Below are 14,398 nucleotides of genomic sequence, written 5' to 3'. Positions count from 1 at the left end.
CCCAGAATTGGAATATTTTAGAAATGATGAAAACATTAATAACACTTAGCCAAGTCACTCTTACAAAACACATAAATACTTTTAAAATAAAGGACAATATACCTTCTAAGGCATTACTAAATACATGGACTATTCATATCAGAATTAATGTATGCCATATGACTTTTGTATCTTATCAGGCACTAGGTGTTTGTACCACCTGAAAGTGGCATAAGATTGCTGAAGGTAGCTGTAAACACTGCAAGCACCTTGTTATAAACATTTTTATATTTATAGATGTAATCTTTATATATTATTGCAAAAGTATTATATGAATATTATATGAATTATATAATATTATATGAATATAACATTAATTCTGTACTATAACTGGTTTACGATTTTATTTTCTGTATTAGATTTTGCATTATTAAAGCCAGGGGCTGGGGACTTATTTATCTTTACATCTCTAGCATTTACCAAACTCATGGCAAATAATAAGTATTCAATAGATATTGGCCATTAGAGTAAATGGATGGATTCCTATTTCTGTATCTTTGCTCGTATTAGTACCCTTCTTTTGTAAGGCCTACTCAACACTCACCTGCATAAAAATTTCCTTAATTACCCTAACCTATTTTTTTTTTTTACTGTGATAGCTTGACTCTCAGAATTCTTAAGACAACAACTCAATACTTGATGAATTTAGCACTTGATGTTTGTACTGAAGTTTTCAATTTCTTGATAACATGGACTAGATTTGACTCTATGACTAGATTTCAAGTTTCTTAATTGCATAGACTATGTCTCTGTATTCCCCGGAACTGGCAGAAATCTGGACACACAGTAAGGGTAAATATATTTTAAATTGATTTTACCAAATGCAGTAAAATCCATATCTTCCAAATTATCCAAAATATTCTCTATTGAGGCTGTGAATCTCTTAAAAGTTGAAGAATCCATCATTTCTGCAACAGGGAAAAAAATACTCATTATATCCACATTCAAAGTAGACTACATAAACTGAAGACTATGAATAAAGACTAAGTGAACTAAAAAGTTACCTTCAGGTGTTAGTTTTGGTTCATAAGCTTTCCTTTTCTTCTGTTTTTCTTTTTTCTTCATTTTTCTAGCGACTAAAATGAACACAAAGAGATATTGCAATGCAGAACAACTTACAAAATTTCCATTTTTGTTTTAATTTTCTTTCTGAACATTACTTAAAGAATTAAACAATAATCACTGCAAATCCAAACTAAATATATACTTCTGTATTAATTAAAATTAGGAGTTGTAATTCATAAAAGATACATTCTTCAAGATTAAAGCCCTAAATTTAAGTCAGTTTATGTAAGAAATCTGTTCACACTGATGAATTACCCTCACTAAGGCTGGGAGGAGGAGAATAATCTTCCATGTCAGAATCCGATGGACTTCGGTTTCTGTAACGACCACCACCTGAACTCCTTCTTCCTTCATGAGAGTGGCCACTTCTCCTATGATCCCCAGAGCTTCTTCTGTCACGCTCTTCATACTCCCAAGCTTTATCATCATCTTTTTTATGACGTTTCCTAGAGGCTAGAAGCAAATCCCCATGACAAATAATTTTACCTCATTTAAAGAGATTATTAAAACTTGTACTTTACAAATGAACCACATGGGGGAGAAATCATTCTGTGGGTCTAGTAAACTCTGAGTCATTCTATCTAGAAGATTAAATTATGGTATAGAAAAGGCATTATTAATTTTACCATGATCTATCTGGATTTAAAGATTTTACATGAATGCTGCTAATAATAAATACAGACAGGAAAGTTCTGGGAATTAAAATCACAGTGCTCATTTCAATAAAGGATATTCAATGAGTCAGTGAAGATTATACCTGAACTTCAGGATTAATTAAGGTTTTTAAACAACATTTCTTTAGGATTTGGATGAAAAAAAGCAGCACATTAAAGCATTTGGGTTATTGGTAGGGACAGGGTTCGGTCAATTTCAAAGTATTACGGAATACGGGTAGCCATGTATACCATCAAATAACAGTTAAATTAAACCCACAACTTTGCTATAAATTCCATAGACTCTGATGACCTAACACCATAGGCCTACAGAGACAGAATAAATGCGTATGGTCATAAATATTTATATACTGGATTCAGTTCTCCAACAATAAAACCCACTGCCATTGAGTCGATCCTGACTCATAGTGACTCTAGGTTTGCTTAAATCCAAGGACAAAAGCTTTTAAGCTTACCTACGTTATATAAGCATAGGTATGCATGTTACCTTCAATCCTTCCCCCATTCTTCCAGAGGTCTAAGCATTTTGCTATAATCATCAGTACTGACAGGAGCCTTCAGGCAGGCCTGGCAAACAGATTTCATCTGACAAATCAACTCTGATCAACTGGTAACAGCTGCCTAGAGTGCTATGTTCAGAAGAATTCTGAGGCCTGGGAAAGCATCATAGTTCAACAAGAAAGACTGATTACAGATGTCTGCAGTAAGAGCTGGAGGACAGTACAAGTGACAAATATTTACCATACCTGCTCTAGAGTGTAACACCACCAAGGTAAAACCAGGGTAAAGGACTGATATGTTCTACCCTGGAATCATACTCTGGTTGTGTAGTGATCACTTATTTGTTGCTGACAATGAGATAGTTTCTAGTCTGTGGATCTAAATGTGATTCCCTTGCTTCCTTGAGGCTGGCCTCTATCCTGAATTCCTAACTATGGGCAATACACAAATTTACTCTCATAGGGTTTCCAAGGCTGTGATCTTTCAGAAGCAGATCGCTAGGCCTGTCTTCTGAGGCACCTCTGGATGGCTGTGAACCACCAGCCTTTGAGCTAGTAGTCCCTGGGTGGCATGAATGGTTAAACACTCGACTATGAGCTGAAAAGTTGGTGGTCCTAACCCACTCAGAGGTGTCTCAGAAGACAGGCCTGGAGATTCTGCTTCCGAAAGGTCACAGCCATGAAAACCCTACGGACTGTAGTTTTACTCTGCACACAAGCAGTTGCTATGAGTTGGAACTGACTTGGACAGCAACTAGGTTTTGGTTTGGTTGATATATATGTGTGTGTGTGTGTGTGTGTGTATCACAGAGAAAAAGATTATTTATATATAGCATTACTCACTAAAAGCTTTTTAAAAACCATTTCAAGCATTCAATTCTATGAGTAGAAAAATGCCTGAAAATCTTATAGTTGTTAGCAATTACATACAAATATGCTATATTGGTAGTAATTGTTTATAGACTTCGGAAACTTTCATTTCACATTCATTAAACTTTAGGTGATTTGAATAAAAATGGGTGGCAATTTTAAAAAGACTTCTATGATACAGTGTGTGTCACAATATCATCATCAGTATCTCAACTCATTCTGTCTAGCTTGTTCTTTCTCCATTTCCCTCATTACCCTGGAATAAGTAGGAGGGGTAGGGGCTCAATAGAGAGGTATATAAAATATGACTTGGTTGTTCTCCATGCTCCCTTTCCAATTTCACCTATACCTCTCTTTAGTTTATCTTCCTTTATATTCCTCTTCCCCAGAAACCTAGTGACCTTCTATTTGTGCTATGGCTATCCAAATCTATGTGGCCCAAATTTCAAAGTTACCCCTTAATCCTTCCCCTATCCTTCAACAAAACTGTCTCCTTAGTTTTAGATTTTAGGAAACCAATTTGACTAAACTTCTTTCGTTTCAAAAAGTCTGTGTCTCTCAAAGCACCATAATTCTTGCTCCTTACATTCTCATAATACTACATTTTGCATTATACTAGCTTTTCACTACCACTGTGGTTGTTGCGGTACAGTGACAATTTGATTGTTTATGTCAACTACCAATTGGACTTTTTCATCACTCAAATCAGTGGCCAGGGCTGATTTTTCTATAATTACTTGTATAGAAATAAACCAGGAAAAACAGGAAGCTACCCTGAGGTCTCTTTAAAAACCCAGGGAAACTTCCGTTTTTGCTAGCAGGAGTTGAAGCACAGGTTCTTTCTCCATTTCCCCTATTAACCCAGAAGAAGTAGGAGAGAGGCATGCTTGGGCATAAATATAAGGGAATACATAGCTTTAAGATGAAGCTATGTGCTCCTGTAAGGTCAGATAGTATCTCTCTCACAATAGGAAGAAAGAGAAAGAACAGTGCCTGCAATGTCATCATGGGTGGCTCTACTCCCCCTATTTTACTCTTAGCGGACATTTCTGATTATGCTATTCTTTCTACTAACTGTGAAGTAGCTTCAAAACGCTCATCAACTTAGCAATCCATATAGCCACTATCAATCAACTGGAGTAGACATGCAATTTCAAGTCAAACTGCAGTTAAGGACTCCTCCTTCTCAGCTGTACCATCTAGAACTGGACGTTAGGAGGAGGGAGGCAGAATGAAAGAGAGGCATGGATATAGAGGGGAGTAAGTTTCTGGGCCAGCAAATCTCTTTTCTACTCTCCCGTTCCAGAGCTACCCAAGTTCCCATATGACCAAAATGGTTGGTTGTAATAAAAGTATTAACTTTAGCCGTAAAATATACTGTGCGTAAGTACATCTCATGATAATTAAACAGAAATTATAACAATGATACATAATTAAATGTCAAATTAATTTTACTGAATATTTTATTGCATTTTAAAACTTTGTTCAGATTTGTTCAGTATTCATAGTCCACTGCTCACAGCTTGAATGCACAAGTTTAAAAAGATTAGAATAAATAAACAGTGATTAAAAACTTAGAGAAGGTGAAAGGCTTCCAACAGCAATATACATTTAAAAATGACAGCATGCATCTATCCTTCCTGCCCTTGCTTGTCACACCTCAATCTATGGACACTAGGTGAAAAAGGTAGAACACACTGGTGGTCTTCCCACTTCTTTTAGTCATAACGACTAAGTCAGTTGGCACACCAGTGAAGATCTCCCATAGTCTGTTTCCACTGAATGCCGTTTAAGTCAAACAAGGTTGCTGACCCCTCTTGGCTAGGCTCAATTCTCTTGCTCCAGAAGAAGGAAGATAGGGATAAAAGAGAAGAACTTTTTCAGTGGACCAGTAGGAAGACAGGCGAGGTATAGCAAGTCTAGTGCAAAGACAGGTGATCACAGTGTTGTAGAGAGGTAGCTGTGTAGTGAAGAAGCCAGCTCTGGAAAACAGTGAAACAAGGGAGGAATTCCAGGACACAGCTGGGCAAAAGGAGAAGCCAGGTCCAAACCACACAGATAATTTGCAATGTGGCTAATTCATTCATAATTTAGTGATAGGATGGTTTTAAGTATTTCTTCACCTGGTTATCTCCTACGTGTCCTTTAAGACTCAACTCAAGTGTCACCTCTTCCAGTAAGCCTTCCCTGAACCCCAGTATATCTTGAAGCCAATTCAATGTGCTCCCACGGCGCCCTGGATTTACTGTTATCATTGTACTTTTCACATTATATTACAATTGTTTCTTTATATATTTCCCCCATTAGACTGGAGGCTCTTTGAAGACAGGGGCCACATCTTAATAGTATTTTTATTCTCAGTACCTAGCATACAGCAGGAGCTCAATAAACATTTGCTAAGTGCATAAGACACATACCTATGTTACCTCATTTAAATTTTTTCTTGGTGCCGACTGATCTCATTTTTTACACAGTTCTAAATTATAAAGAAAAAAACTTGCTATATCGTATTATTAAGAATTAAGGTCATTGTACTCTTGCTAACCCCAAAATTATGAATGAAACAAACATACCAATTTGCTTTTTAAATTCAAAAATAATAATAAAGTTATATACGATACTTACATTCAAAAGCTTCATCACTATCATTATCTTCATCTGAACTGATTTCGGCATATTTTGGCTTCTCATTAACTGTGCTACGCTTGCGCTTGTTCATTTTCACACGTTCACAAAGTGGCATAGTGGATTCAATTTCTGCCAGGAGTTCAGGGGGTAATTCTTTTAACACTGATTGATCTATACTACCTATTAATAAAAGGTAAGAAAAAAAAATTTTTAAATCTGAAGATAAAGGAAAATGTCAACTGAATTAACACAATGAAACTAAATTTTAGTATTTACATAAATGTTTTGTTCCACCTTTGTATTTTAATAGAACACACTCACATTTACAATGAAAATAGGCTGGACCATAAACTGATAATATGGTTTTTATACATATAGCTCAGTCGCTAACTGAAAGGTCGGTGGTTTGAACCCACCAGTCGCTCTGTGGGAGAGCAGAACCGGCGATCTGCTCCTATGAAGATTTACAGCCTACGAAAAACTCTATGGGCAGTTTTACTCTGTTCTATATTGTTGCTATGAATTGAATTGACTCGGTGGCACACAAGAACAACAATCCTCGTATAACAATTTTAATAACAAAATATGACATTTATTGCTAAAATAATGAAGAGTAGTTATATCATTAATTTTTGATCTAATATCTTCATTTGTTTGCACTGACTATAAAACTTTCTGAAACTGGAGACCCACTAATATAAACGTGGATTTGTGGTAGGAGGTATATCTCACACTCCTGGTACCACTGAAACTTATTTTATAAAGGTCTGGGGCAATTAGTTTGACACCATTGCTACCCCTCAGTACAAATGAGAGATGCTGGAGGACATTTATTGCGTCCTTCTCTTTCTCTATGACCATGGCAGTTGTATATGGTACCTAACACTGTCTATTTAAATGGCATGGCAATGCTTTTAGTATTATGGACAATTTGCTCACAGACACATCTATATATATTAACTAAAGACAACAGAAACTAAAAGGTAGGATAAATAGACCAAAAATATTTTAATATACTGAAAATGGAGTCCCTGGGTAGTGCAAACAGTTAATACACTTGGTTACTAACTGAGAGGTTGGAGGTTCAAGTCCACCCAGAGGTGTCTCAGAGAAAAGGCCTGGCAATCTACCTCCAAAAATCAATGCAGTCTTACTCTTAAATACATAGGGTCATCAAGAGTCAGAATCAACTTGACAGCAAATGGTTGGTTTGGTTATACTGAAAACAGCTCAAGTCTGTTATGAAATAAGCTCATATTTTCCCATGGAAAAGCAAAGACATGAAAATATACCACTGTAATATAAAAAGAACTATTAACATTATACTTACTACCTAATTCTACACATACACACAAACACACAGAGCTGCTATGAATAAATTTTTCACATCTTGTTGACAGTTTAAACATAAAGAAGTAGCAAAAGCTACTTATTTAGGATAATTTATTCTTGATAACCACTAAAGATTACAATTTTAACTTACTTATCCATGTAAATTTCTGAGTGGAAGTATAAAATGGTGTCTTATATGATAAATTTTCAGACTTGGGAGCAAAGAACACCTTAGTGGTTTACAGCAGGGAACATTTATAACTTAAATAATTAACATCATTTATAGCATTCAAATGATAATAAGTGCTTATATAAAGAATAAAAATAAACCATGACAGGAAAATAAAAAGGTACCATTTAAGACACATTTCAGTCTTAAGAATATACAATAAAAATAACTCAAGAATATAGAATGCAAAGTATTAATCTCAATGGAATAATCCTAATTTATGCTTCATGAAGCTTTCGTTCAACATCATAAAGCAGTTATTTCAGTAATTTTCAATTTTCTGTTTTTCTAAAACATGCATGACAACAATTTTACCCAACAAAGATGTAATATGGGTAAATGGTAATATACCAAGACTTCACTGCTAAGAATCTTGACTCACTATTTAATGTTGAGTTTATCAGTGTCATTTTCAAATCATGTATTTACATTTGCTTTCTTAATTTAACTACTTTTTCTTTATTGGGGGGTCCACATTTTAGAATATTGGTAGAAGTACAAGAAATCAACTTTAGCTTTGGTTTATCAGTTTCTTCAGTCCCAAGCCGTATAAGCTTATTTTTAAACACACTCTGGATCTCATTTTAAAGGTTTTTAATTAAATTTGAGCATTTCTAATTAACTGTTGTTTTTTGATGGACAGACTATGTCTTCTAGTATATATGTTCCACTTTCCATATGATCTATAATATTAAGTATGCTGTTGTTGTTGGGTGCTGTTGAGTCAGTTCCAATTCATAGTGACCCTATAGGACAGAGGAGAACTGCCCCATAGGGTTTCTAAGGAGCGGCTGGTAGATTTGAACTAACCTTTTGGTTAGCAGCCAAGTTCTTAACCACTAGTAGTATGCATATGTAGACATGGTCAGTAAATGTTTTCTGATTGCCTAACTCTGTGGGGTTCACAATTTATGTTCACCTACAAATGTACCTCCTGTATAGTTCCTGATGACATTTTCTAAAAAGTTCAAGATGGATGTTCTTTTCTTTTAGTACATGAAACATTATAATCTTTTTGGGTCTATAAATATGGATAACCCAAAGCATCTGACCTTTAATTCATCATGAGATTTTTTTTAAAAAGCAGATGTATCTAACTAGATAACATTCCGATTAAACTCACATTCACAAAAACATACTGACTTGACACACTCCAGAATTAAAATTATACTGCAGGTACATGTACAACAGATAATCAAGGGTTAAAGTACGTACGGGAACTTTACTCTCTCTACAAGGGATTATTCTTAGGGGAAAGACTCTACTCTCTTCTCATTCTTAAAAACAAAAAACAAACAAACAAAAAACCCACAATAGCAAAACACAAAAATTAAAACCTGAGTCTTGTTTCCAAGAAAGCAGGTATCAAAATTTATTCATCGTAGTGTTCTCTCTTATTCCCTAATGACTATTAACATGAATACTATCAGATAAGAGTTTTAGTATTCTCTAGATCATTTTAGGAGTCCTGGGTGGTTCAAATTTTTAAGCACTTGACTACTGGCTGAAAAGGTGGTGGTTTGAACCCACACAGGGGTGACTAGGAAGACAGGCCTGGCAGTCTGCTTCTGAAAGGTCACAGCCTTGAAAACCCTATGGTGCAGTTCTACTCTGCACACATGGGGTCACCGTGAGTCAGAACTGACTCAACGGCAACTAACAATGACAACAGATCATTTTAACCTCTGTACAGCTTGGAAAGGTAAAGCAACATAATTAATCCAAAGACCAAGTGTTTCATTTCTAAAAATGATCCAATTAAAAAATATATATACATATATATACGTAGCAATGGTTAAAGACTCTCAATCTACTGTTCTCCAAAAGTAAACCTTGTTTCATTTTGAATGTAAATGTATATTCCACAGGCTTATGTATTTTCTAAATTAACCATATCTTTTTTTCCTTTTTATGAAACACTTTATAAAGTGACTCAGCCAGGTCCCCTGATTACCAAGGGGAAGAAATAAAATGCTTGATTTTCCTATACTCACACTCAGGACCTTTAATACATTATCAAGGATCCGAACAAATGACTCAAAAAGTTTCAAAAGAAATGAATACATATAGGTAGATGTGTATGCAGATATGTGTATAGGAAGGCACATGTGAGTATATGGGTGTGCATGTACAGGTGTATATACATATTTGTGTGTGCTGCATATACATTCATATAATAAAACACATAGGGGCTCAACTGTGGATACTTCCTATACATAACTAAACACTTCGTGGTTTTGGTTTACTGGGTTTGAAGGCTCAGGGGACAACTCGGTCAACTAGCATAAGATAGTTCATAAAGATACTTGTTCTGTATCCTAGTTTGGTGAGTAGCGAGAGTCTGGGGTCTTAAAACCTTACGAGTGGTCATCTAAGATACAACTACTGGTCTCTACTCATCTGAAGCAAAAGAGAAAGAAGGAAATCAAAGACTCAAAGAAACTAATAGCTCATACGAACCACGGCCTCATCTATCCTGAGACCAGAAGAACTAAATGGTACCTGGCTACCACTAACAACCACTCTGGCCAGGGACACAACAGGTGGTTCTGGATAGAATGGGAGAAAACTGTAGAACAAACCTCAAATTCCTAAAAATGCGACCTTCTGGATGGATAGATACTACTGGATCTCCTAAGACTATTGTCCTAAGATACCCTTTAAACTTGGACCGTAACCCACTCCCAGAGGTTACCTTTCAGCCAAATAATAGATTGGCTCATAAACAATATCACCCATTTGAGTACTGTGTTCCTTTAAACAGTCATCTGCATAAAACTAAGCAGTCAATATTTACCCTAAAGCAAAGATGAGAAGGTAAGGGGAATGACAAAGCTAGATTAATGGAAACGGAACAACCAGAAGAGAAATTACGAAAATGCTGACAATTGTGAAAAATGTAACCAATGTCACTGAATAATAGGTATGTATAGAAATTGTTAAATGGGAACCTAATTTGCTGTGTAAACTTTCAGCAAAACTAAAAAACAAAAAAAAAGAACACACAGTGAACATTTCAAATTATCCCTATGACATACTTGGTTCATTCTTTCCCCTGAATCTTGAGTGCAAACATAATGTCTCACTATTTCTTAATACATTGATGATTTTAGGGATTATTTTTGTTTACTGGGCTATGTGTTCTTAAAAATTTCAGATTGCCAGTGCTTTATGGTTCTTTCTCACTTCATTTCTTCTCTCTCAACTACTTTATTCTTTAAATTAGGTGTCTTAATTATCATAAAATTTTCAGTTACTGCTGTGAGGGGTAATACTATGCTGGCAGAATTTTGTGAGCTGTACGTAGATGTACCCTCCAGAATGCCTCTACATTCTGGCTCTAAAAAGGCTAAGTATATTCACTCTCCTAGACATGCTAAATTTTAGCAGTCTTGGACTTCTAATTTAAATCACTCATACTAGCATATTTACCAGATTGTTGAAACCAGAAGTCATCAAGGGATTTAAAGTCCCAAAGTCACTAATTTGATAACTAAAAATATGTTCGAATTTTTTTTAAACAAGAAAAGAATCCTGAGATCAAAATCAACCACCTCAATTAATGAATCTTGGGACTTAAGTTTCAGTCTAGGAAAACAAGTCATGTTTTTTTCAGAAACAAAACCAAGAACCTCACATAAACCTCCAAATTTCACAAATTATTTTAAAAAAAAAGCATCTTGATCAGGCATAATGTAGTTGAGTGTTAATTTTTCCACTAACCTATCTATGTAACAGAGGAGCAGCATCAAATGCACCTTTAACTTCAATTATAGGTAACTGGGTACACAAAGAAAAAAAAAAAATCAATAGTACAGGTTGTCAATTTACCACACTTGCCACCCTACGTGAATTAAAACTGTTTGAAAATACATATTTTTTGGTACACGTTTCCTTAAAACAATCCAACTACTTTATTTGAAGCCACTAATTTCACCCAAGGAGTATGAGCTGCTGAGGACACTGCCCTGAAAAATGCTACCATTTGAAAGACAGAAGCAAAAGGAGATAACCTGGAGGGAAGATGAGAAAAAAAAACATGGGGTTAAACCATGAGACCGGACTACTGAATGTGCCCTCCACAGAGACCCCAAAGGTGGCTAACCTGATGGCAGGAATAGACATAGGGAGGAAACTGTGCACCAAAGACCAAAATTTTCAGTGAACGCGGGGACACAGAAAACCCGTAGATAACTTTTAGGGCCACAAAATATTGGCTCCGGAGGAAGAGCTTAGACGTATGTTTGGGCAACTGTTTGGAAAGAGCAACTGAAAGCTAGGAGAAAGGAGATAGCACTTTTTTGGCACTGAGGCTTGCAGAGTGAGGAAAAGTGAGTGGAATGAAACTGGGACAGCTTCTACACTAGATGCTGAAGAGTCCTCAGAGAAACAAGAAGGGGGATCTGTTTACAATTAAGAGGGATGAAGTTTTAAGGGAGGACAGGATCAACTGGACTATGTCATCTGGAAGAAAGAGTAGGAAATAAATAATTGGGGGGGTGTCTTATTTTTATGTAAGGCTCACAATAAATGGAAGTGATGCATGATGTGATAATATGGTATAAAGTTGCCATAATTTTGATAAAGAGGCAGAGATCCCAGGGCCTGGCTGGAAGACTAATAATGCCTATTCAAGATTACCTTAAAAAAAAAGGGGGGAGGCGGGGAGATGAGCAAAAAGTTGTTTGTGACTGTGGGAGGGGTAGCTTATGGTTGCTACCTCTCTCAAAACAGGAAAGGCAATTCAGATTGAAATGTTGGTTTAGATTAATCCAACCCAAAATGTGGTCTCAGCGCATTGTTTGTTAATAAGCTACAGGTTCAGTGAACGATAAAATCATTTGAGCAATATACTCAAAATTAATCAAACGGGTTTTCCTCACAAACTGATATAATATCAGGTACCTTGTGCCAGAGAGCTTAATTAACATATGCCTGTAATTCTGATACAAAAGTCAGTAACATTCCATTTTTGGAGCCTTTTTCCAGTAAAACCCTGGATTATTCAAATATTCTTTTAGTTATTTTTGATGTACATCTTTCTAAAAAGCACTGTACCGTTTCTTTTTCTGAATGAGGTAACTGTGACACGTGATCATTATTGAAAGGATCAAGTTTTGTACTATACTGTATATAGCAATGCTTTTAGGGGTTATTGCTATGTATAAAGCTGTCTGACGCCTTATTAAATGATTCAGGCTTCGCTTCTGAGTTCCCAAACTCTGCTAACAGTACAGAAAATATAACACATAGCAAACACTGTTTAAACCCTTTAACCCATTTATACTATTCATGGAAATTTATCCCAAGGAAATTTATTCAATAAAACAAAAAAGCTCCAAGTATAGAGCTGCTTAGACCAGTTTATAGTAACATCAAAACGTTCAATAAGGGAACACAAGGAGTAGATCACATTAAAGAATAATTATGAGAAGTATTGGTACAGAGATGGTAAAACAAAAACAAAACAGAATGCAAAAGGATAGGTATACCATACTGCATCTAAGTAAAAGGTACTGTAACACGAGTAAAAGGCAATGAACATAAACATAATACTAATTTGGAGGAAATGAGTATTCCCCCAAAAATACAAGTTATATTTTAGGCAAACAGAAGAAAAGGTACATGATTATTTGTGAAGGAATTAGGAGATGTTTCATGAAGATGGTAGATTTTCACATGCTGAATTTGTACTATTTAAGTATTTTAATCAACCTGATCAAGTAATAAATTATATTAGAGCTATTTAATTGACTACTATTACATTAGGTTGAATGTGTAGAGAATTTTAGCAACATTTCCTACGGTATTGTATTTTAGAAAAACATTTTCTAACAATGCTTGATGCTAGGAATGGCATCTTTCTTAATTAATTTCTTACAACCCAATGGCTAACTGCCAGTGTTTAATTCTGACCAACCTAGTCTCAGCTTACTTCTTACCCATTATACTCTAAACACTGTTCAAATATTTAAGTTCCCTAAACTTGCCATGCTTCTTGTTCTCACTCCTCTACTAAGAATACACCTGATGCCCTATTCCTATGTACTTACCTAGTACCCTCTTTCTTAAGAACAGTACACTGTCACTGACCCTTTAGTTATCCATATCCTCTACTGGATCATAAGCTTAACAAGGTCATATATTATTGTCCTTGCACAACAGTTTAGCAACAGTGTTTGGGATGCTGAAGATGGCCATAAATATTTGTTGAATGTTTAGTAGAATGACTAGAATGAAATTTCTGGTCCTCTAAGAAGCTTTTCCACTGAGAATTCTTTTTCAAATTCTGAAGGCAGTTCTTAGTTGTTCTATACTGATAATTATAGAGAAGTATACCCATAATGTGACAAGATTTCATAATTTAACAGTGTGATGAATTAAAAATATATTTCAGGTAACTTAAATAAGTCTGCATACACACACATACAAATACATACAAACACCCACTACATCAAAGTAAGTACTCACTAATATTAATACTATATAAATATTATGCTTGGCTAACTTGATACTATATACTTGGTTAACTTCATACTGTTGTTTTTAGTTGCTGTCCAGTTGATACTGACTCAGAGTGAACTCATGTGCACAGAGTAGAACTGCTCCATTGTTTTCAAGACTGTGACCTTTTGGAAGCAGATCGTCAGGCCTGTCTTCTGAGGAGCCTCTGCGTGGATCTGAAACTCCGAACTTTCAGTTAGTAGTCAAGCACTTAACCATTTGTGCTGCCTAGGGACTCCTAACTTCATACTGCATTTATAAATATTAGATAAGAACCAGAAAAATGAATCAAAACTCTATTTAGATTTATCTTTGTATATACACATATACACACTCAAATGGCAATGGGAGATGCAAATTTTAGGTCTCATTTGCTACAGAACAATCTGGTTATCACATTTACCTATAAAAAATTTTTTTTCTTTTTAAAGTAATATTTTATTGTGTTTTTGGTGAAGGTTTGCAAAGCAGTTTAGGTTCCCATTCAACAATTTCTACCCAAATTGTTCAGTGACATTGGTTACATTCTTCACAATCCATAAACATTCCCATTATTT

At 35.4% G+C, this 14,398-nt stretch overlaps 1 protein-coding gene across 1 annotated transcript in view; it reads right to left on the bottom strand.

The window, feature by feature from the left end:
* The window catches only part of NIPBL (NIPBL cohesin loading factor), a 208,640-nt gene that overhangs the window by 57,806 nt on the left and 136,436 nt on the right, over window positions 1-14,398 (bottom strand). The window contains exons 11-14 of the mRNA XM_049862484.1: window positions 5,774-5,956; window positions 1,360-1,557; window positions 1,044-1,115; window positions 858-947 (exon numbers count right to left, since the gene is read on the bottom strand). Of these exons, the coding sequence (XP_049718441.1) occupies window positions 858-947; window positions 1,044-1,115; window positions 1,360-1,557; window positions 5,774-5,956 (543 nt within the window). The remainder of the gene's footprint in view (window positions 1-857; window positions 948-1,043; window positions 1,116-1,359; window positions 1,558-5,773; window positions 5,957-14,398) is intronic.

Source organism: Elephas maximus, chromosome 2, assembly GCF_024166365.1.
Source record: "Elephas maximus indicus isolate mEleMax1 chromosome 2, mEleMax1 primary haplotype, whole genome shotgun sequence".
NCBI lineage: Eukaryota > Metazoa > Chordata > Mammalia > Proboscidea > Elephantidae > Elephas > Elephas maximus.
This window is presented reverse-complemented; position numbering and strand designations above follow the sequence as displayed.